Below are 22,141 nucleotides of genomic sequence, written 5' to 3'. Positions count from 1 at the left end.
ACCGTTGACGAGGAGCTCGCCCCGGCCACAGGGCAGATGAAGGAGAGGACGTGAGAGGAAAAAAAAAGAGAAAAGAGGTTCTTCGAAAAAAAGAAAGAGGAGAGGGACGCTGACAGGTGGGTCTAAAGGGAAAAATTGCCTTTTCCATCCATATTTAACAGCACATGGATCGAAATTTGGACGGAATGGTACTGAAGGGATAAATTAAAACTTCCATAGCACTGAAGGCATACAAAAAATTTATCTAAATTTTTATTTTATCCAGGGAATCGGCTCTACCACGTGTTGCCATCATCATATCATGTGCTACTAGTTCGGTTTTCTTTTTCCCTTTTTGCCTTTTAGTATTGTTTCTACTTATCTTGTAGTTATGTGTAATTACCACGTCCTTGAGGGGCCTTAGTGTAAACTGAAAACAACCGGTGTGACCTTGACCGGAAGATTCACTCCGTCGCCCATCGTGGGCACACGCCCACCGTCCAAGCCGCCCAAGCATCGGACCAACGGCTGGGATTGGTGAGGAATATATTCCGGCCCCACGTGGTAGCATCCGGAAGAACACCTCTTTGCTTTTGCCAAGGGAAGACGCAACAACGGTACGGAGGGAGGGGACGACCAGCGGGGGAAAGAAGAGACGGAGGAGAGAGGAGAGGCGCCGAGGAGAGCGGGCGAGAGAGCCGGCTAGGTGAAGTCCGCACCATTCGCCCTTGATTTCGTTGTGTGAGTTGGGGATGATTCTGGCCTCTCTGTTTGCTCACTTCTATTCCACCAATTTCTGGGCTCGATTTCGCCGAACTCGGCCCTTCCAATTTCCTCTGCAATGTTTTTTTTTTAAATTTTCCTCTACAAATTTAGCTTAGGGAGTAGTTATGCGCTCAGCTCTGATGGTAGGAGTTTAGGACGCGTCCACTAAGATGTCTTGGGATAACTGGCCTGTTAGCCTGTGCATTTTTGACGCTTCATCACTACTCCGTATGTTCTTTCAACAGTAGGTGGTGTCTCGGCTTCATATATGATTTTGATGGGCTGTTGCCAACTGCTACGCCCAGCCTTACTGATATGTGCAAATAGAATATTGTGCTGTCCATGGCCACAGACTCAAGATTGTTTGTTTAGTAGTTGCCACCAATCTATGCTCATGAGTGTGGATGAAAATGACCAGATACGCACACTTTGGTGCGTATTATCTGTGTGCCAAGCATATGAATATGGTTATTTCTACTCTAATGTGATTATGGCTCGTAGGTAGTAGCCGATTCAATAGGCTGGTTATCGAGGTGAGTGAGTTTAGCCGATCCTCGATGGAAATTGGTCCATGCCTGCTGCATATGGTTTAGATGCAATTTTGCGGTCAAGCTAATGATAGGAGCTAACCCGAGCCTGAGCATAGTTGTTTCGTATGAAATTGGTCCATTCCAGTTATCAACCAATCTCGGGTGCAGCTGAACCAATTAATCTTTTTTTTTTAAAGCTCTGCAGTTGAGCCACGCATAGGAAAATACTACTAAAATCTTTTTTATTTTTTCAAAACTGGAAAGATTTTCTCATAGACTTCTCAAGTTTAATAAACACAGCAGTGTTCAGTGAAATGGAAAAGGAAGATCCAGTTTTTGCGAATAAACCAGTTGGAACACACAAAAAATATTGCATCTAGATGTTTGAAAGCTTAAATAGGAAACAGCTGTGCAACTACAATATGGTCGGTAATTTGTTTTCGTACACCTGTCAGCCATGATCCTGATTAAAAAAAAAATCCAATTACTGGAAAGATGTCTCTACCAGACCCCAAACATGTTCACAGCAATGCTACATAGTTTACAAATTTCTGTTTGTTCAGTTCAATTATCATTTATTCGGTATTTTCCTTATCCCTCGAGATAGGAGCAGAGTTTAAGATTTGGAATGTTTTTTTTTCATCTGCCAAATTTTTTTCCAGACATTTTTACATCCCATTTTGTGTGCATTTTGAGCCATAATAAGTGCTTAACATGGTTGTGCATATTCATGCAAAAATAGCAGGGCATAAGGCACCTTAAAAAGGAAATGTGAGTATAGAATAGCATGCATACAACAAAATACAAAGACCAAACTAATATGCGAGTTTTGATTGCTATCATTTCATTCCCGATCGAAAAGAGCGAAATTCGTGAAATTTTCGTCATAATTTCTGCAAAATTTTGAACCCTGGATGGGAGCCCCCTATGAGATGTCTTCTGATGTATTTAGTTGTTACTTGTGTTTGTAATTAAATAATGCAACTCTTGTGTATTTAAAACTTCTTGATCTGGTGCATCACTGATGGGTTCAGTTCATGTATTTATGAATTGTCATACACGTGTAGTTGGCATATCTCCTATCGTGATTGGTAACCTATAGGTCCATGTGATACTTAATTCAATGAATATATGTTTGTTAGGACATCTAAAGTTTGACCACTAACTGCTACAGAGTCTACTATCATCCCCCGCCAGTCGAGCTTTTTTTTTTATGTACAGAGCCTTCTATCCAGCATTACCCATTCACCCAGTTGATCGCATATTCGCATGGTTGCATCTGTTATATATGTGCCCTTTATTTATTCATATGTCTTCCAATTGCAGCACAAAGTACCAGGGGTTATTCAGCTTCTCCAGACATGTCATTGGCCCTACTCTTCTGATAATGACTGGTTTCAATGTTGGAAGGGTGTAAGTTCTTATTGTGCATGTCCACAATTCAAGGTTACGTGTTGTTTGGACCATATATTGTGAGAATGGCCTGGTTGCCAGATCAATTCGAAATGGATAATCTCCACTGGTACAGTAGATCCCCTATTGTACCAGAGTTCTGGATACCAATTGTAGCTTCCTTCACTGTTGGTTTAGTTGGTCTTTGGACATTCTGGTACTTCTTTTCACTGTGGCGGCGAAAGATCAGTTTAAGCTGGATGAAAATTATTGCCAAATCAAAGAGAAAGAATTTTGAAAGAAACCACAAGATCCCTACTTCTGAACATGTTTGGAATACAGAATCTTTGATTCGTGCAAAAGGGCTGAAGTGCTGTGTATGCTTGGAATTTATTTCACCTGTTCAGCCCCTTGGGCAAATGTTGACTTCAGAAAATATGGTTCACCGTTGCAATGTTTGTGGTGTAGCTGCACACATGGTATGTTCTCCAAATTCTCAGAAAGACTGCAAATGTGTCTCAATGTTTGGGTCCAAACATGTGATCCATCAATGGACTGTACTCTGGACAGATGTAGCTGATCAGTCTGAAGAAGACCAGTATTGTTGTTACTGTGAGGAGCTATGCAGTGAATCTTTTCTCGGAGGTCCTCCCATATATTGTTGCATGTGGTGCCAACGACTGGTGCATGTTGATTGCCAGTCAGCCATGGCTGCTGAAACAGGTGACATTTGTGACCTTGGTCCATTCAAACGCCTTATTCTTTCGCCACTTTTTGTCCGTACCATTAGCAAACCTGGTGGCATCTTAAGTTCTATAACTCAGGGAGCAAATGAGTTTGCATCCACTGTGCGGGTACATCTTGGGAGCCGAAGTAGAAAGGTGAAGCATCACAAGGGAATGCCATCTGAGTCTGCCCATGAGGACAGTAATGATGATTCATCTAGTGAAACCACATTAACCTCTAACCAGAAGGCTAAGGAATCAAAAGCAACCGGCGGCAGTGCTCAAAGGAGTGCTGATAATGAGCATTACAGCAGTGAGAGTGATGGTAGGGAACTCGTACCAGAGCCCATAAGACTCAGTAATGATGATACTGGTGGAGTTAAACTTAAGTATGCATTATCTGAGTTGCCTGCTGATGCCAGGCCACTTTTAGTTTTTATCAACAAGAGAAGTGGGGCTCAGCGTGGAGATTCGCTTAAGCACAAGCTACATTTCCTTTTGAATCCAGTGCAGGTCATGATAAATCTCACACTACAATTTTCTGAAAGTTTGGTTATTAATGATTTTATGATTAAATTACAGTCAACCTGTCGTGCTACCTATACACACTATTTTGTGTAGTAAAAACCAAATGCATTGTGCTTCGGGTGTATGCGTAAACTCATCCATATGTTGTTGGGTAACTTCATATTACAAAGCTACTGTGATGTAATCAACAGAATCAATCTTTTCTCATTTTCCTAGTACCATGTTCACTTTTTAAAAAGAACTTATTTGTGCTAGTCAGTTGCAACTGCTTGGTCATGACGAGTGATTCAGGAGTCTAGATTTGTCCACTTCAGGTAATCCAATTAGCGCAATATATTGCACCTTTAAAATCCAATTAGCACAATATATTGCACCTACAGTGGGATACAACAGTGTAAAATTTGGAAACAGTGTGCCCTTTGAAAAAGGCACCTTGATCGCCCAAATATGATGCTGTAGAGTCGCGTATAAAAAGCTTATTTTCGATACCTATGAATCGTGGGCACAGTTGAATCAGCAACTTTGTCAGTTGTGAGTGTGTGTTTTCAAATTGAAGGCTGTTGTTTTTTGTTTTCAGCTGTAGTTCGGCACCCACCTTAGAAAATGCTGTTCGATTTTTGTGATTTCTGTGATGCTAAAGTGCCCTGTTATTACTTTAGGTTTTTGAATTGAGTTCTTCACAAGGGCCAGAAACAGGACTAATTCTGTTCAGAAAGGTACCACATTTCAGAATACTTGTGTGTGGTGGTGATGGTACTGTTGGTTGGGTTCTTGACGCGATAGATAAGCAAAATTATGAATCACCTCCACCTGTTGCAATCCTTCCAGCTGGCACTGGCAATGATCTTTCAAGAGTTTTATCATGGGGAGGTGGCCTAGGTGCTGTTGAGAAGCAAGGTGGTCTCTGCACAGTTTTACATGACATAGAGCATGCAGCAGTCACTATCCTGGATAGATGGAAGGTGACAGTAGAAGATAAGAAATCAAAGAATGTACTTCTAGTGAAGTACATGAACAACTATCTTGGTAGGTACATAGAAGCTTTGTTATCAGTGTCTCTTATCCAAGAAACCTTATTCTACCTGGTGACAGGTATTGGTTGTGACGCAAAGGTTGCTCTTGACATTCATAATCTCCGTGAAGAAAATCCTGAAAAGTTTTACAGTCAGGTATTATCAATACCTACCATAAACAATCAACAAATGTTCACCTCTTAACTTTCACAACTCCTTTGTATATTTATAATTTATATCCATAAAGTGCTCTGTTTCACATTTTTCAAAATATTGGCGCACTGTGACTGGAAGATTATATCTTTTATGTGCTTTATTGTGCAAACTATGTGTTAATCAGAATATCAATACTAAGTATCAAGATATATAGCTGCAGCCTGCATTGAGAAATAGGCAAACAAGAATATAATTATACAAAGTTACCTGTTAACTGGGTAGAAAAGGCTAAGTTGCTTGGGACAAAAGGCTAAGTTGTTGTTGTTGTTGTTGTTGTACCTGTTAACTGGGTAGAACCAAGCAGCTTTTCAATCTCAAGTGAGCTGAACACTTAGGACCTAGTAATGCTCTCCAAATCACCATTCTTGTTGAAGATTGAACTTTTCTCCTGTAGACTAGGGATATTTAAAAAATATATATTATTGTGATCTCTATGTATGTTTTTCGCGCTACAGCTAGTTATTGAGTGTATTAGGCGGTCGTGAGTGAAACAAGTCAAACAATCGAGGTGGACACCGTTATACTTTTGCAGCGTTTTGGTGTCTTTATTATTGTGATGCTGATTAATGTGATTTTGATAATGGCTCTTTTTGTTTTTTTCTTTGGTCTCAGTTCTTAAATAAGGTGCTATATGCGAGGGAAGGCGCCAAGAGTATCATCGATAAGACATTTTTGGACTTACCATGGCAAGTTCGGTTAGAAGTTGATGGCACTGAGATTGATATACCAGAGGTGTAAGATAATTTTTGCATCTGTTACAAACAGAGCCAACTATCTATACTAGACACTGACATATTAGGCTATGGATTATTCAGGACTCGGAAGGTGTGCTTGTCGCAAACATCCCAAGCTACATGGGAGGTGTTGACCTGTGGCAAAATGAGGGTGAGGATCCTGAAAACTTTGACCCGCAGTCAATCCATGACAAGATGCTCGAAGTGGTTAGTATTTCCGGAACTTGGCATCTCGGAACGCTCCAGGTGAGTGATCGCAGTTCAGTAATCTTTCGACAATGAGGTAAATGCTAGAGGAATAGAAAAGTGAATTAAGCCGCAACTCAGGTTGGACTTTCTCGGGCACGGAGGATCGCGCAAGGCCAGTCGATCAAGATGCAGATGTTTGCTCCTTTCCCTGTTCAAGTGGATGGCGAACCCTGGGTCCAGCAGCCCTGCACGCTCAAGATATCCCATCACGGACAGGTTTAGCCCCACATTGCTCTTGCGGTGTGTTTTGCCTAATGCCATGCGAGTCACATGCCTGATGATTAACAGAGTGGTATGTATCCAGGCTTTCATGTTGAGGAGGGCGATTGAAGAGCCTCTTGGCCACGCTGCCGCGATCATCACTGACGTGCTGGAGCATGCCGAATCCAGCCACGTAATCACTGCTTCCCAGAAGAGAGCCCTCCTTCAAGAAGTGGCTCTAAGGCTGGCATGAATCGCAATCGCAACTCATCCAAATGTGCTCTGCCTTCACTGCAGAGAGGTTCATGTTGTCAGATATCACTGACAGTACGGACGATGAGAGAACCTGTGATCCCAAGAGGAACTCCGGTCCCCCTCTCGCAGCAGGAAGTATCCTCTTCTACCCGGGGAGAAGCGAGTTGTGGTTAGGTTTTCCTTGTGGAAAATACCAAGTAATGGTGTGTGCATGTCAGCATGTGTATGTGTGCAGTGTGTAGCATATAGCTGCCTGCTGCCGCTTGCTCCATGCCACATTTTGGAATCCCGGCTGGCCATTTTGTGTTTGGTTGGCTGTACGCCTGTACCTATACGGACTTTTGCCCGTAGCCGCTGTTCAATTCGCCTGATGCCTCACTTGTAAATTAAATGTGATTTCTTGGTTGTAATAAAGTTGCACAAACGCCAAAGTATCATTTATTCCAGGGCCTGTCGAAGTTAAGCTGAATGCTAAACTTCAGCACATATTAGCGTTTATGTACGTGTTAAATTTTTTAAGTCCTGGCGCTTACGTACGTGTTAAAGTTTTCTAGTCTTGGCTAAAGTTTAGCTCATCCTATTAGCACTTCCGTTTGGATGAGGTAGTGTTAAACTGTTTGGATTAGGTAGTGTTAAAGTTTAGCACTTTCATTTATTTTTAGCACTTGTATAGTCGAATATGCTTACCTGGCTTGGATCTGAGGACTGATTGACCTAGCAAACTGATTGAACCTTCAGCAGAAGTTAGGATGAAATTAGGTTAGATTTGGTCTAGAAAGCACAACTAAATCAAATACATTCAATGGTAGGAGTTATGAATTGAGTAATGATTGCCACCTCCTAATGAACGTACGCAAGTTTGTTGGCAAAGGTGCCACTTCGTGAATTCATCGAAGGGCCTCCCTCGTATCACTGTCCCGTTTTGTGTGACTTCGTGAATAAAAATAAAAGAAAAATGTAAACACCACCCTCCCTCCCTCCCTTCGCTTCCCTGTTTCGCTGAGCCTGAAGCCGCTGGCGGCCACGGCACCGCCGCCTCGTGCCACCGGAGGGCCCACTCGCACCTCCTCTTCCCGATTTACCCCTCGGTGCTTCTAGAACTGACCTGCCTGCTGGAGTTTTGTCCCGCGCTGCAATTAGACAAAGGACCCAGGGGCGTTCAGGTAACTTCGTCTCGACCGCTGCACGAGCTGGCACTGGCGCCATTAAACAAAATGGCACGACGCCAACCCGCGATTCGCCCCCAAATTCGCGATTCCCCGCCCCGCTCCGGCTAAGATTCCGTCCGCGTCGAGCCCCCGTTCCCCGAATCGGCCGCGGATCCGAGCTGCCCGCGCCGCCGGCTTACTATCGGTACCCACTTCCCCTCCCCGCGCTCCTTTAATCGCATTCTAGGGTTAGGGTTTGCGTTTTCGCGTGAACGCGATGCGATTGCGGAATTGGCGTGATTTGGAGATGAATGTTGCGAGTCAGAGGCCGCGGTTAGTGATCTTGCCTTTGTCGATGTAGTTTTAATCAGTCCGTGGCCCCTTTTTTTCAGTCGACTACTGAAAAATTCCTAGTGTCCTCACAAAAGAAAAAGAAAAAAAATCCTAATGGGAAAATAAGGAAAAATGTTGCATTGAAACTTTACTGAACACTGCGTTGCCTAAGAATTATTCAAATGTCATATATATGGGTTTCCATGTGTGATGCAATTTTGACAAGTAATGAACATCACCATGTACTCAGATGATGATTGGTCACATGTATACTTGTTTTGTGTACATCAGGACTTGAAGCGCAGCTTGGAATAAACTTTCATGCATTATGTAGCCGGACGTGACCTGTTGCATGTAAAATCAATTGCTGTATCGTTTAATTTTTTTTACTATTATCTGGTAAATATAGGGGCATTAATTTGTCTATATGGTGCACGAAATCAGAGCTGCAGGAACCTCTATTGGTGTTCCTTCTGTATGTACCTATGTATGTCATTGGCAGTGCCATAGTTGAATAACTTTTGGATGTACATTCAATATTCTGTTTTGTCTTTTGGCAGGATAATATGTTGTTCACACACGAGAAGAATGCTGACCAATTTGATCTTCTTTCTTATGGTAACATGAGGGGACTAGACAGTAGTGGAAATTCTGAGGAATCCAATTTTCGTAATGGCTGTAAGGACAGTTCTTCAGTTTCTCCTGAGAACTTCAGCTTCCCTTGGCTCCCTGTCGAAAATTGCCAATCTGCCACACTAAATCACGACAAGCGGCCTCATTCTGATGTCAACCCATGCCAAGTTGCTTGCAAACGTCCAAAGCAAACAGACCACGATGCCTGGTTATATTCCTTTGAGGAACACCCTTTCACCAGGGAGGCTGAAATATCTGCTTCAGGTTTTGCACTCCACTAGTCTTCTGTGTTCAGTGCTCTAAAAAATGTTAATTGATATGAAAGATATCTAGCTGTAACTATTGTTTTTTATTTTAGCTTTGGCTGATGAATTAGTCAAGACCAGACAACTGGATCACATTCCTGCAAATAATGGTGCCACAACCTGCAGTGTTAGTTCAGGCATCCCTTGTCCTAACCGTGAGCAATCAGTTGGAGTGGAAAACTTACACTTACCTGATTGGGTGACTTCTTTCCCTGGTTATTTTGAAGATTGTGGGCCAGTTGCTGGATATAACCTGGTTGATGACATTGATTTGCCTGTTCATGAGCACCTCCCTAGAAAGGCTGTGCCAATTGGACCTGAGCACCAGGCTGACATTCCAGAATGGAGACCACGAGTCTCTGTGAGTGTACCTGGTGGTTCTGGTTTTTGTGCTGATCTGGGTTGTAGTACTGCTTCTACTTCAGAACCTGTTTCCCGAGGTTATGACTGTGAGAGTGACAAGTGGGTCAGGGACACTATCATTCCAATATCATCCTGCTCATCTCCTGCAGACTGGGTTGGAGACAACAAAATAGATTGTGACTGCAGCGATGAAGGTTCTGTTAGGTGTGCAAGACAGCATGTTATTGAAGCAAGGGGAACTCTCAAAATGAGCTTGGGACAGGACAAGTTTCGTGAGCTAGGCCTGTGTGAAATGGGAGAGGATATCGCTCAGAGATGGACTGATGATGAGGAGAAGCGATTTGAAAGAGTTGTTTTCTCAAAATCTGTCTCCTTGGGGAAAAACTTTTGGGATCACCTCCCACATGCATTTCCTAGTAAAACTAGTAAGGATCTTGTTAGCTATTACTTTAATGTCTTCATGCTTCGGAAGAGGGCTCAGCAGAACAGGTCAGACCTGTTGCGAGTGGACAGTGATGATGATGAACTGCATGGTGACTCACCAGTACCTGGGCAGGAGGAAGAGGATTCTGCAGTGATTCCCCCTAAACATGAATATTTCATCAACAATTCTCTGCCCATAGAGGGTAACCATAAAGAATATGAAGGAGAACATATTGCTGGACCTTCTTTCCATGGGGACGAAATTGAAAATGCAGGTGAGTGCAGACATCTACCAAACCAGATGCCTCTGTATTCAACTGCAGAGAATATAGCACATGTCTACAACCAAAATGAGTCGCGAGCATCATTTGACGGCTGACACAATGGTGCTCGTGCTCCTAAAGGAGTTCAGTGTGCTGAGTTTTCGCCGAATCATGCTACAAGAAACCTTGGGAACCAAGGTGCATCTATGTAGATGTTGTACAGAGAGGATATGTCGAATAATCTGGAGTGCAACCACAAGTTATGTAAAAAGAACTGTGAGCAGCAATCTAGTAATGCATAGCCAGAACTTCTGCAGAAGCTTGAATATGACATCTACTTCAGACTGTTGCTCTGCTCGACTGGAATTCTGCTCTGAGATGCTGTGATGTGCCGTGGCTCATGTAGCTGAAACATCCGGCCACTTATCCATTAAGAGTCTGTTTGGATCAGCTAAAGTTGAGGGCTATTAGTATTTATATTTTTGCTAAAGTTTTTGAGTCTTGGCTAAAGTTTAGCTCACCCTATTAGTACTCCTGTTTGGATGGGCTAGTGCTAAAGTTTAGCATTTTTGGACATTAGCACTTGGATCCAAACACCCCTAAGTGAACAGGGATAATGGAAGCCTCATGGAGATGTACATTCTTCAGCATGTCGAGCCTTTTTGCTGCATTTTGTGAAGTGCATATGGAGCCAAACTGAGTGCTCGTTCACGGGGTTTTTGTTTCTCCCCCTCATTCGTTGAATTAATACTGTTGTATGTGCAATCAATTGTGCTGTGTCCATGTAAAAAGCCATTATTCGAGGGATGCCCAATGTATTCATTTCCAGATATTGTAACAGCACGTTATAAAGTTGCTGTTATCCGGGTGATTTGACGCTTTGTCAAGCGGCTTTTCTTTTTTGCTTTGCTCCTGGCTGTCGGTGGTCGCTTGTGTTTATAGGCCAGCAACAAGCTAAAAGTATTCATATGGCTTCTACTGGATAAAAAAGGAAGGAACACAAGATTAATAGAAATGACCGCAACTGTGGGCTATGCCACGCTCAGACAGTGAAAACAGCGTCTTTTCTTTGATTCAACATGTTGGCAACACACGGGGATCTACCCTTCTATGATATGATATGATGATACAGGATAAGCAAGACTTTCAACATCTCTTCTTCATGGATGCTGATTTTGTATTGGATTGAGAATTTAAACTTTTGCTATTTTTAGTCCTCTTTCTTGCTGTATGTCTAGTGTTTTTCTTTTCCGTTGGGCTCCCGTCCTTGTACATTTTGCTCCTTCCTTTTATTTATAATATAATGGGGACTCCACTACTGTTTCTGCTAAAAAAAAGCGAAATCTATTAGATAGTGACACCGTTGCCCTCTGATTGAACGATCGCCTTCTCTATTTCGAAGGGTGAGTCCAAAGATGAGCTGCAGTTTTTTTTTTTCAGGTGTTACTCGTTACACTAGTCAGCATATATAGCTATACCAATGCGTCTTGCAGTGTCACCACACACTATGGCAGCATGGTGCAGAAGCTTCCTCTTACAGAGAAGTTGAAATTATCCCATCTCATTCTCTCTTCTTCTCAATGACAACCCCATCCTCTTTCATTCTTTTATTTTTCGTGATAGCATGCCAACTGAAATAAGGTCAGATTGCCAGTGAGATGAGGCTATGATGGTGCGCGCAAGATAGATGCAAGAAAAAGATTGAAGCCTTTTTCTGAAGAGTGTAACCCAAGCATAGCTGTTGTGAATGTGATCTTGCTCGCTAACCTTTATTTTAATTTCTTTGGGAAAGTTTGCTTAGTAACTAATCAACCATCCAAAAAATTACAATAAAAAAACATCTAGAATATCGGGATACTCTTTAGTCCCTTTTCTCCAGGCCAATGCTACACTGAACAATTAGCCAAAAATAACATAGAAAACCAAGTTTGTCGGTCAACAGTTCTGGCTTCTGGTTGCCAATTTACTTGGTCAAACCTTCAGGAGTTTCTCTCTTGGCCAGTAACTAGCTTGAGCTACACATAGACAGTACAAGTGTCAAGGAGTGAAGGGAGCAGATTTCTGAACACACATTTGCTGCGGATCTGGATCTCTACAAAAATAGACTGGCCACGCTGCTGCTCTGGCTCAACAGCCTCAATTGCTTCAGCTGGAGGTTGAGGGCATGCGTTCTTTTGGTGAGCACAGGTCTAGTGCAACCAGAAATAGGAAGTTCTCTGCGCACCCCTCAAATCTCATAAATAGTTTCTTTCTCACTCTCATTTTTTTCGTTTTCTTTTTCTAGAGACACCTACCATTCTGTGAATCTGCTCATTTCTTCCAAAATTGGTTTAAGACGTGTCTGCCCATCCCAAGAAAGTCAGGAATACCAATAGACACCAGTAGTGTTTTCTAAAGCTGATTTGCTCCAGTTTACCATACTATGGATTATGGAACCGGAAGCCGGCTTCACTTTTTTTTCCGAACACGTAGGCGAGCTGTGTATCTTTGTATTCAGAAAAGTTTCTTGCTTGCTGCTGTCCCCTTATCTTTTCTTTTCTTTTATTTTATTTTTACCCATTGTTTCTGTTAAGGTGGGTCACAATTCATTCCTTGTGTCAGGTGTGTGTCGCATAAAGAGAAAAGGAGAAATGATAGATGGAAAGGGAGAGGTCGATAGACCTGCTTGTTGCTTCAATCTTTGCCTAATTTAATCAACCGCCAGCATCAGGAGAATGCAGTCCTTGTGCCAGTTAACTGCCACTGCTTGTTATGAATTCTAACCGGTAAAAAGGCTAGCATAAACCATGTACTCTTAAAATCAGATACAGAGGCAACAAATCAAAATAATGAGCAGATTCATGTGATAGTTGAAGATATTATTGACTGAACTCAAAGTGAGAAAGGTAATGCCGAGCCAAATTGAAAGCCTTTTCATTCTATCAGGTCAGTTCGTTTCTCCGATTTCAGAAGATCAAATGCTTATTGTTTGTTATTACTCTCTGCGTATGAAGAAGACCAAAAGGACCTAGTAAAAAGAATAGCTTGAAAAAGCTTGCTGAACTATCAAGTTGCATTGTTTATTACCCCCAAGCTCACTTCTAACTTGAAACTCCAAAGAATCAATTGAATCCGAGTCAGTACATACCCAATGCAACCAGCCATGCTTCAATTCTCAGCTCCTGGAGCTGGCAGGTTGAGATCAAGAAACCCATCAGCGATCATAGGCTGCTCGGCTTCATCGATGCCAGCGTCTCCGTCAGCATGTGCACGCTCGTAGAGCTCGCCGGCGATCGAGTGCGACCGCTTGTGCCCGCCGAGCGCTTGCCCTGACCCAAACACTTTGAAGCAGATGGGGCACTCGAACTTGATCGCTTTCTGCGGCTTTGCCTTCAAGGCCACCACCGCCGTGGTATGCGCAACGTCTGTGGCGTAGTCGGTGTCCGGCGACGCAGTGTTGAACGACGCGTTGGTCTCGACGCTCAGCTCGGCCTGATCGGGCGGGACCTTGGCGATGCTGCAGTTGCTATTGATGCGCTTGTGGCTGGCGCGGTGGCCGCCGAGCGCCTGGTAGGACTGGAAGGCCCTGCCGCAGCCGGGGCACTCGTACCGGCCCCGCTTCTCGTCGCCGGCGAGGCTGCGATTGGGCTTCCTCTTGTTGGTCTTGGTGCTGATCTCGACGTCGGCGTACTGGAAGAGAGCAGAGGCGTCGTCGGAGTCGGTGTCGTGGTGGTAATCCCGCCTCCTCCTGTCCTTCTCCGGCGAGTACTCGGCGCCTGTAACCGTGGAGTCCCGGCGGTGCAGGATGTCGCGCGACAGCATGATGAGGCAGAGCGCGACGTCCTCCGGCTCCTTATCGAACGCAGGTGGCGGCGCGGGGGCCGGCACGCGCATTGAGCGCCGCCTCCGCCTCGGCGCCGGCATCAGGCCGACAGCCGGCTCAGTCGGGATCAGCATGGCGTCCTCCTGCTCCCGCTCCGCTTCCACCTCCATGCCAGCTCCGGGAGCATGGCGGCGCTCGTGGCCCACCTCCGGAGCGCATGGCGAGAGCAGCTCGCCGTGGCCGCACTCGTCCTGGCGACCGCCGCTCTCGTCGCCGCCATCGAGGCCCGAGAGCCGTCGCGTCTTCTTGGGGTTCTCCCTCAACCCATAACCTCCGGCGCCCGGAACCATCAGGCAATCCGAGCCCCGCCGTTGCTGCTGCTGCTGCTCCTCGCCATTGTCATCGGCATCGTCCTCCACGGCCGTCTCCACCTCGGCCAGGGAATGCGACCGCATGTGGCCGCCCAGCGATCGGCCGCAGGGGAAGCCCTTCCGGCACACCTTGCAGCTGTGCCGAGTGGCGCTGCTACTAAGCACAGCCGCATCGCCCATGGTGGTGGTTCAGGATGGATCGATGGAACGGATCACCAAGATGTGAAACTAAAATTAAGCAGCTTGATCGCGTCGGATCAAGATCGATCAACCAAGAAAGCTACAGAAGTAGGCAAGAGTGGAAGGAGAAGAGGTCAAGTGAAGAAGATGATGAAGAAGCTCGAGGAGGGATCCATGCATTGCCCGCGGATGATCGAGCTTGCGAGGGGAAGCTGCTAGGTGAGGAGGAGCAGCTAAAGTAGCAGTAGATGGGAGGAGGGGAGGAAGTCAGGAAGCAGCAGAGGAGGGAGGAGGAGGAGGAGGTCATGCTTCGTATGCGCGGTTGGTTGGGCAGGAGAAATCTCTGCTGAGCATGCAACCAAGCAAGCAAAATTAGCAAACTGACAGGAGAGAGAAAACGAATCACAAGCCCACATACACAGCTGTGTAGCTGGCAATGCAAGCCATGGATGGGAACGACGGGAGTGCCGCCGTGTCTGGTACTGCCAGGGCCGGGTTTCTTTCGCCGGGCCTTCGAAACAAGCACGGAGATAAGGGAGATGCTAACCGTCGGGCAGTTTGATCCTTAAAGAAAAGTTAAACTTGAGTTTACGAAACTTTTAATGTATGAGATTAGCACTGTATTAGGAGATGGATGGCCGAGATGAGGAGGGAGAAAGCAAACCAATAGGAGCGTGACATATGTCACAATTTGATGAGATGCTATTGTAATGATAATTAATTTTGAATATCAAACTTGAAAATGTACCTTTCTTTTAGATTGTATGTTTTGAAATCCATTCCAACCACCATGTTATGTAGAATAACAATTGAGATCCAATATGTGTTTAATTTTCTTATTTAGCTCTTTTTTTAAAAAAATCTACATTTGAATTGTACTCTTTCAATCTTTTTGGATGTACTACTTCAATATTTTGAATGCACTATTTTAAGGTTTCAATAAAATTTTGAACTAGTTTATTTGAAATGTTGAGTGAATTAAGATTCATTGATTGTTGTTCAAGTTTTTAAAATATGAAACAATATAATTTATAAGATTGTAACCAATATAGTTATATAGATTGGAATGGAAAAAAAAACAAATACAAAGAGGGGAAATATATAGCTTGGTCTGTATTGTGGTCCATTATGGATGGGCTGCAATAGCTAGGCCAAGGGGGCTTATATGGGCCTAGTGATGTATAAGCAATCGTCAATAATTCAATATACTGCTAGCGTGTATGGTGTTTGATACAACAATTAGAAGTCCAAATTTTGTTTTAGACTTCTCATACCAAGCAATTTATTATAAATGGGCGTGGATGTACGTCTAGACCATCCAAATTCAAGTCACTATTGAGGAAATTTTGTGTGCCTATTTTTATAAAAGCCTCCTAGTTCCTCCTAGATTGATTTTTAAGAATATATTATTTCAAACAGAGAGTGTTACAAAGTTGAAAGTATGTACCATGACAAGTGTAGTAACATCAGCATTATTCTATCAATCTATAAATCTATAACCTTTTGTTTTTGATGATTAAAGCTAAAAAAGCTCGACTTATGATAAAGCTAAATAGACAGAGAGGGTGATGTGTAGGATCGGAGGGGGTGTAAATTCAGGTGATGTGTAGGGGGAAGAAAAGAGAGATGTGAGATAGAGAGGGTGTGGTCTTGCGGGAAAATAGTCTAAGGGCATTACAGCATAAGTTGCTCCGCCATGAGGATTAAATAGATGTGTTAATGCAAATTGGTGGATAAATAAGCCCATTTTCTTTGCCACCTCCCCTGAATCATTTTACACAAACTTAAACATCTTATCCACTTTTTAAGCAGTTTGTGCTTTACGAGGTGGTGAAAAACATTTTTTAAAATATAGTGCAGTGTGTACACACAGTCCTATAAACGCACACATCCATATGTCAGTTAAGAGATTGGATTCACGTATCTTAAGATTGATGAAATCACAAATATTTTTAACAAGCATATTATCTACCATCAGAATAATAACTCTATTTATTGCTATAATAAATCTACGATGATACGAGTGCACATGTTAAGTTTAAGCCTCGAACTCGAGTAGACACTAGATATGTTACACCATAAGAAATTTAACCATAGCTCACGTCCCTGGTACAAAACAGGTAACACGCCCTAATGATATAAAATTTTGGTTTGTCAAATTACTACTTTCAACTACTATGAGTTTCATTGCCAATTAATTCACATTCTTTACAGAAAACTAAAGATCCATGAATGACGAAGTATAAGTATTTTGAGCTTGTCCCGAGTCGATCTATTCTTTGACTAAGTTTGTGGAAAAAAAATTTAGAATCATTAGACTCGTTATAAGTATATTTTTATGGTCTGATGTAGTAGTTTTGGTCAGGCTTAGAATAGTTTGTCTCCGCCTCAATAAACACGGACAAGACAATATGTGAATTATGGTAGGATTCTCATTTTGAGATTTTGATTAGCTTGATCACCGCTCTCGACGCCACATCGCAGCTTCCGGCCGCCCTGCCGACCTGGTTGCGGGGGTCCCTCTCCCCTGACCCCTGGGCCCTGTCCGCGGGGTCTGGGTCTCCCGTCATCCCAGGACAAAGCCGCGGTCTTGGCTCGGCAGCCGAGACGAGCAGCCCGTTGCCTTTGGCCTGGCTGGGCTTGCTTTCCATCCTGTTGCGCGGCGCAGGCGCGGTGCGGTTGGCCACACACACAGGCCAGACGCGACGAGACGAGACGACCCCTCTTCTCCTCTCTTTTGACCGCCACCGCCCACCCAGCTCCCACCCTCTCCACTGTCGCCGCTCCTCTCCTCGTCTCCCTCGGTCCCTCCCCCTCCCCCTCCCTCGTCGAGGCGCCGGCTCCTATGATCCGCCCCCGCTGCCCCCCGCCGCGGGCCTCCTGATCCGCGCCCCGACCCGAGGAAGCGGACCCCGACCGAGATTCCGAGGCCCCAACCCCCGCCCAGCGCCTGGCAGATTCACCCCGGGGCGGCGCCTCGATTCGGTCCGCCCCCGCTGTCCGCGGTAACGAGTCGATCGGCTCCTCACCCCTTGCAGCGCGCCTCGTCTTTCCTTTCTCCCGCGTTGACGCTACGAGGTGTTCGCGGCTCTCTGCAGCATCTGGTTGGGGGCGCTCCGGCGCGGCGCTTCCCGTCCCTGGAGATGTCCGCCGTCCAGGAGCAGTTTGAGATCAAGTTCCGGCTGCCCGACGGCACCGACATCGGGCCCAGGCGCTTCCCGCCGGCGTCCACCGTCGCCACGCTCAAGGAGACCATCATCGCCCAGTGGCCCAAAGGTGAGCGAGCCCCCCCGCACGCGCTTTCCCTTCCTTACGATGCCAGCGCCGTGTAGTTTCTTAGCACCGGTGAGTGGCGCGGGAGCTGTGCGATCGGTGTTGGCGCGCCCGTCGCTTTCTCGGGTCGGATTCCGCCCCTGGGACGCCCACCATCTAGTTTGGAATCTTGAGGTGTACTGCACTGTGGCGTCGCCGTCAGCAGCGGCCACCAATCGGTCAGTTCAAGGACTAATAATTGTGGCATTGTGTCCCCACCAAAATGTGAACCAGTATATTTTTATCAAAGTAATCTGTTGAGCTTGCTGCCAATCACATTAGCTTGGGGCTACCATTGCTGGAACCTTTAGTGCTCGATGTTTGCTTGATGTACTGATGTGTTTGTATCGAAATGAATCTCTTCTGTTTCTTGCCTAACGTGTATGTATGGTACAGCAAAATGATCGATCCAAATTAACTTTTGAGTGACGGTGACAGTGATAGGAGCTTAACACATGGAGAAAGTTAGAGCTGCAGAAAGTAGAGGAGGAGACCTTACATTTTAATTTTAAGTAGAGGGAGGAGTTCCTTGGACTGTATGAAGCCATATGCCCAGGATAGCAGTTCTATATTTCCTCGGGGCAGCTGAGAAAGTACAGTTGACATAAGAAACTGTTGCATTTTTAACTAGTTATTAATTTTCTGATTTGCACGTGTTTTACTACTCTTTTTGTACCACTCCTAGTGTTAGCAGTTTGCACATGACTTCTTGTGATGCTGAATACAGTTGAAACAGAAGGACATCATAATAAGCTGCTGGTTGAACTCCAAGTCTAGTAAGCTGCTCGTATGGTTTCCAATTAGCAAAATACATGGGTAGCAGATTGTGGCTAAAACGGTGAGAAAATTTCAGAGGAGATAAAGAGTGTATAAGAATCAAGTATGTTGGACTTTATTCCCTTTGTAGCAAGTATCCACAACTTTGATGAAATGTGACACCAGAGTAATGGTGGTTGTAACCTCAGCCTTGAACACAGAACCACACGATGATAGAAGGATTGTGTCAGACCAATTTGATTGGTTGCAACTTCCCAACTACTCTTGTTTTCTTTTAAGGTTGTCCTTTAGGGCTAAGGCTAGACTCTGCTTGAAACAAAAGGACATCATGATAAGCTGATACAGGTTATCATGTGTGTTAAACTGCCTGTATGGTTTCTGATTAGAAAAATACATGGAGAACAAGTGGTGTTTAAAACAAGAGCAAATTGCAGTGAAGGAACGGGGCATATAATAATGTGAGTGTAAATTCTGTTTGTAGCAAGTATTCACTGTTTTTTTATGAAATACCACAGCAGAATGAGGGTGGTTCAGTGGTTGTACCCTCAGCATTGAAAACAAAACCACACCATATTAGAAGGATATTATGTTAAGCTAATTTTATTGATGGCAACTTTTGCTTAACTGCTCTTGTTTTCTTTTGAAGAAATAAATGGTCAGTTGTTCTTAAGGGCTAAAGGCTAGGCTATTGGTTGTCTGCTCGAACATTTATAGAACTGTTTTTTTGGATCAGTAACGAGGTGCTTTGATCTAGCCAGGCACAAGTTTTTATGATTGTTTGAGATCAAGCTAATTAATGAGTAAAGACTGACTGTACGCCAGGGTTTAAGAAGAATAACCATCATAATAGGCAGAAGTGCTAGCTTTTACAGCCGTTTATTGCCGTAATGCTCCAATTAATACGTATTACAGCAACTTAAGCACTGCATATATGTAAATCACTCACTGCAAATGCTTAGTGGCTTCTGCTTCCAATTGAAGCCCAGGATCGTTGACAACAACAAACTACTAATAGTTACTTTTGTGAATCTTAAGCAGAGTGAAAAAGCGTGTGTTCTCTAGACTACTAATTATATGTGGTCCTACAGAAGTACTTGTGCTTCTAGTGTCTAGCAGCACATGAAGCAACAAAAGCAGGTTCTGCTGTTTAATTTCTAGAATTAACAAGTACGTTTGTCATATCTATTTCTACCAACAAGACAAAATTTACATGCGCACAATTTACATGTCTTTATCGCATAATGTTCAAGAGCTGAGTATATATCAGTAATTTCAGTTGTAACATGGGATACTGTCACATGATCAGTTCTCCTCTGTAAGCCTGCTGTAGACCTACTTTTAGCAGGTGATATCTGATTGCTACTGGAACTGGTGTTGAACCTGCTTATTTTGTAGTGAGATTTGTCTGGAATGCTCTGATGCCAATACTCAGGGATGCTATCCTGAATTAGTTGCTTTTCTTAGGAAACTGAGAAGTAGTAGCTTATCTTAAATTTGAATCTTGGTTCTTTTTATGATTATCAGTGTTTGCTATTGTATCTGTTTGCTATAACAATTTGCTACTGTGAAACTGCGCTATTGTTAGTTTGTGTTGAGCATAAACATACTCATTTTCAGAATAAACTCAGTTGTTACTTGTTAGCTCATCATTATTGATATACATATCCTTGCAGACCTCTGCATCTTGCCTGCTAACTAGATAGTATATACTTGATATTTCTGCTTTTTAAATACCTGACATAACTTAATGTGGCCATTTAAATGAGTTATCTCACAGCTGGCCATTATATGACGTACTTTTACATGGTTAGTTAGAGTGGAGTGATAAAAGCAAAACCTAATTTTAAAGTTCCATGGTTCTAGTCGAATAATGGCTTAGAACAAAGGGATCATGCTACCAATCTTCTAATCTGATAATACTCTCGAGCCAGAGTGAATCTCTAGGAAAATTTTCTAGTGCCATCCGCCCATTCTATCCTACTATCTCTTGGACAGTAGATAGGGGAACCCAATTTAGAGGCTGTTTGCTTTGTGGCCTAAAGCGCCGCACCGTGCCTAAGGTGCGGCGGCCGATTCGGCCGCCACACCTGCGGCGCGGGATGTGCGGCGCGGTGTGGCGCCGTAGGCCACAAACCAAACAGCCCTTTAGTGCTGCATGGCTAAGCTATCCTATCCTTTTATCCCTTTCTCTTGCTGGATGTGTTCACTTCCATTAGCTGTTTCAAATTGAATATACTCAATCTAGTGCTGTGTCTCTGTACACCACCAAACTGCAGTCGACTTCCCTTCAGTACTTGTTATCTTATTCTGTTAAGCTTGTTTGTAGTGTTCTTACTGTTCCTTCTCAACAGATAAGGAAAAAGGTCCAAGGACTGTGAACGATGTTAAGCTTATTAATGCTGGGAAGATATTGGAGAACAACAAAACCCTGTCAGAATGCAAAAGCCCGATCTGTGACTTCTCTGGGATGACAACGATGCATGTCGTTGTCCGTGCACCGACTTCAGGCAAACAGTCTGGTAACTTTTCTTCCTTTTGCAAGGCCATGTAGCTTCTTTCTGTCACATGTCCTTGAATATGATTTGTAATCTGTGTGCTGATTACAGATAAAAGAGCAGCAAAGAAAGCGAAAGATTTCAGGTGCGGTTGTGCCATCATGTGACAGCATTGTGAATAGTAGCAAAAAAATGTGGCTATTTCAGTTCCTCCCCCCTTTTTTCCACTCTCGCTAGAGTGTTGTATTATGTTCGAGGCGCTTCTCCTTTTATTTCCTTTCGATGTACCGCGGGCAAGCTGCCGCTGCTGCAGTTATTCACCCTTTAATCATGAGTTGCGTCAAGTACAAAAATCTGAAGGATGTTGGCTGTTAACTGCCCTTGTCTTGAGTTATGACGAGCACACAGTTTGAAGGCAGTCATTAGTGTCTAATTTACAAGATCCATCTTATGCAATTTTGCATGGTTTCACATTCTCTTCTATATATGCCACCCTGGTGACTTGTGTTTAATGTATGCCTGACATGCTAGATGAACTTTACGCATTCAATTGATCAGTTATTCAATTTCCACCTTTTACTACTGAAACCAATTTTAATCTGGTAAGTGATCTTCCTCTATCCTTTTGCTGGCTATATCCTCTGAAGTTACGACGACTATGTTTGTAATTATTGTCGCATCACACAATTTGACACCAGCCATCAGTCATTTCCTGTTGATCTCATTCTGCAACAATCACCATGAGGCTGTAAAGCCCCATGTGGCATAAAAAATGCATCAGGTGACCAGATGCACTACAATAACACAAACTGATGGTTATATTAGCCGAACTGTTTGAAGCCTTTCTTCAGTGATTACCTGTCCGGTAGCAAGAGTTGATTTCCAGGATTTATGCTGTCGAACTTTGTTAAACTGCAGTTATCTTTCTGAATCTTTAGACTGAATGAAATTGCTATGCATAGATTTCCCTTGGGTAAGTCCGTACTCTTCCTTCTGAGCTGTTTGTCGACTGTGTACCAGTGGAGTAGGAATGATCTACTAGTACAGTAGCGTGTTTTTTTTGTGGCCAGAAAATGCAGAAATAAACGCTTTTCTTTGTGCAAAAAACGTGCACTCCTTGCTTGGGATTTCGGAACGCAACAAAAAAAC

General features: G+C 43.8%; 4 protein-coding genes across 7 annotated transcripts; 3 read left to right on the top strand and 1 right to left on the bottom strand.

Annotated features, from left to right (window-relative positions):
- Positions 1–530: 530 nt before the first annotated feature.
- Positions 531–7,046, top strand: LOC112874883 (diacylglycerol kinase 1-like). 3 transcript variants are annotated; one of them, XM_025938448.1, is made up of 9 exons: positions 532–685; positions 2,601–3,145; positions 3,237–3,389; positions 4,579–4,945; positions 5,012–5,088; positions 5,761–5,880; positions 5,964–6,128; positions 6,210–6,347; positions 6,436–7,046. In XM_025938448.1, the coding sequence occupies exons 3-9, from the start codon at positions 3,354–3,356 to the stop codon at positions 6,583–6,585; spliced, it is 1,053 nt and encodes a 350-aa protein (XP_025794233.1). In that variant the 5' UTR covers positions 532–685; positions 2,601–3,145; positions 3,237–3,353; the 3' UTR covers positions 6,586–7,046. The 3 variants fall into 3 exon arrangements, with proteins under 3 accessions (XP_025794230.1, XP_025794233.1, XP_025794231.1); XM_025938445.1 differs by having other exon boundaries at positions 531–685; positions 2,601–3,904; XM_025938446.1 differs by having other exon boundaries at positions 564–720; positions 2,601–3,904.
- A 695-nt stretch (positions 7,047–7,741) lies between these two features.
- On the top strand, positions 7,742–10,927 carry LOC112875779. The gene is made up of 3 exons (XM_025939750.1): positions 7,742–7,940; positions 8,629–8,965; positions 9,060–10,927. The coding sequence occupies exons 2-3, from the start codon at positions 8,635–8,637 to the stop codon at positions 10,169–10,171; spliced, it is 1,443 nt and encodes a 480-aa protein (XP_025795535.1). The 5' UTR covers positions 7,742–7,940; positions 8,629–8,634; the 3' UTR covers positions 10,172–10,927.
- Positions 10,928–13,104: 2,177 nt separating this feature from the next.
- On the bottom strand, positions 13,105–14,408 carry LOC112873251 (zinc finger protein ZAT4-like). Its single transcript, XM_025936251.1, has one exon. The coding sequence runs from the start codon at positions 14,406–14,408 to the stop codon at positions 13,203–13,205; it is 1,206 nt and encodes a 401-aa protein (XP_025792036.1). The 3' UTR covers positions 13,105–13,202.
- A 2,519-nt stretch (positions 14,409–16,927) lies between these two features.
- Positions 16,928–21,504, top strand: LOC112874678 (membrane-anchored ubiquitin-fold protein 1). Of its 2 annotated transcripts, XM_025938149.1 has the most exons (4): positions 16,930–17,413; positions 17,507–17,684; positions 20,849–21,016; positions 21,104–21,504. In XM_025938149.1, the coding sequence occupies exons 2-4, from the start codon at positions 17,552–17,554 to the stop codon at positions 21,157–21,159; spliced, it is 357 nt and encodes a 118-aa protein (XP_025793934.1). In that variant the 5' UTR covers positions 16,930–17,413; positions 17,507–17,551; the 3' UTR covers positions 21,160–21,504. The 2 variants fall into 2 exon arrangements, with proteins under 2 accessions (XP_025793933.1, XP_025793934.1); XM_025938148.1 differs by having other exon boundaries at positions 16,928–17,684.
- Positions 21,505–22,141: the final 637 nt, after the last annotated feature.

Source organism: Panicum hallii, chromosome 9 (assembly GCF_002211085.1).
Source record: "Panicum hallii strain FIL2 chromosome 9, PHallii_v3.1, whole genome shotgun sequence".
NCBI lineage: Eukaryota > Viridiplantae > Streptophyta > Magnoliopsida > Poales > Poaceae > Panicum > Panicum hallii.
Note: the sequence above shows the minus strand (reverse complement) of the source record. Positions and strands in the feature narration are given on the sequence as shown.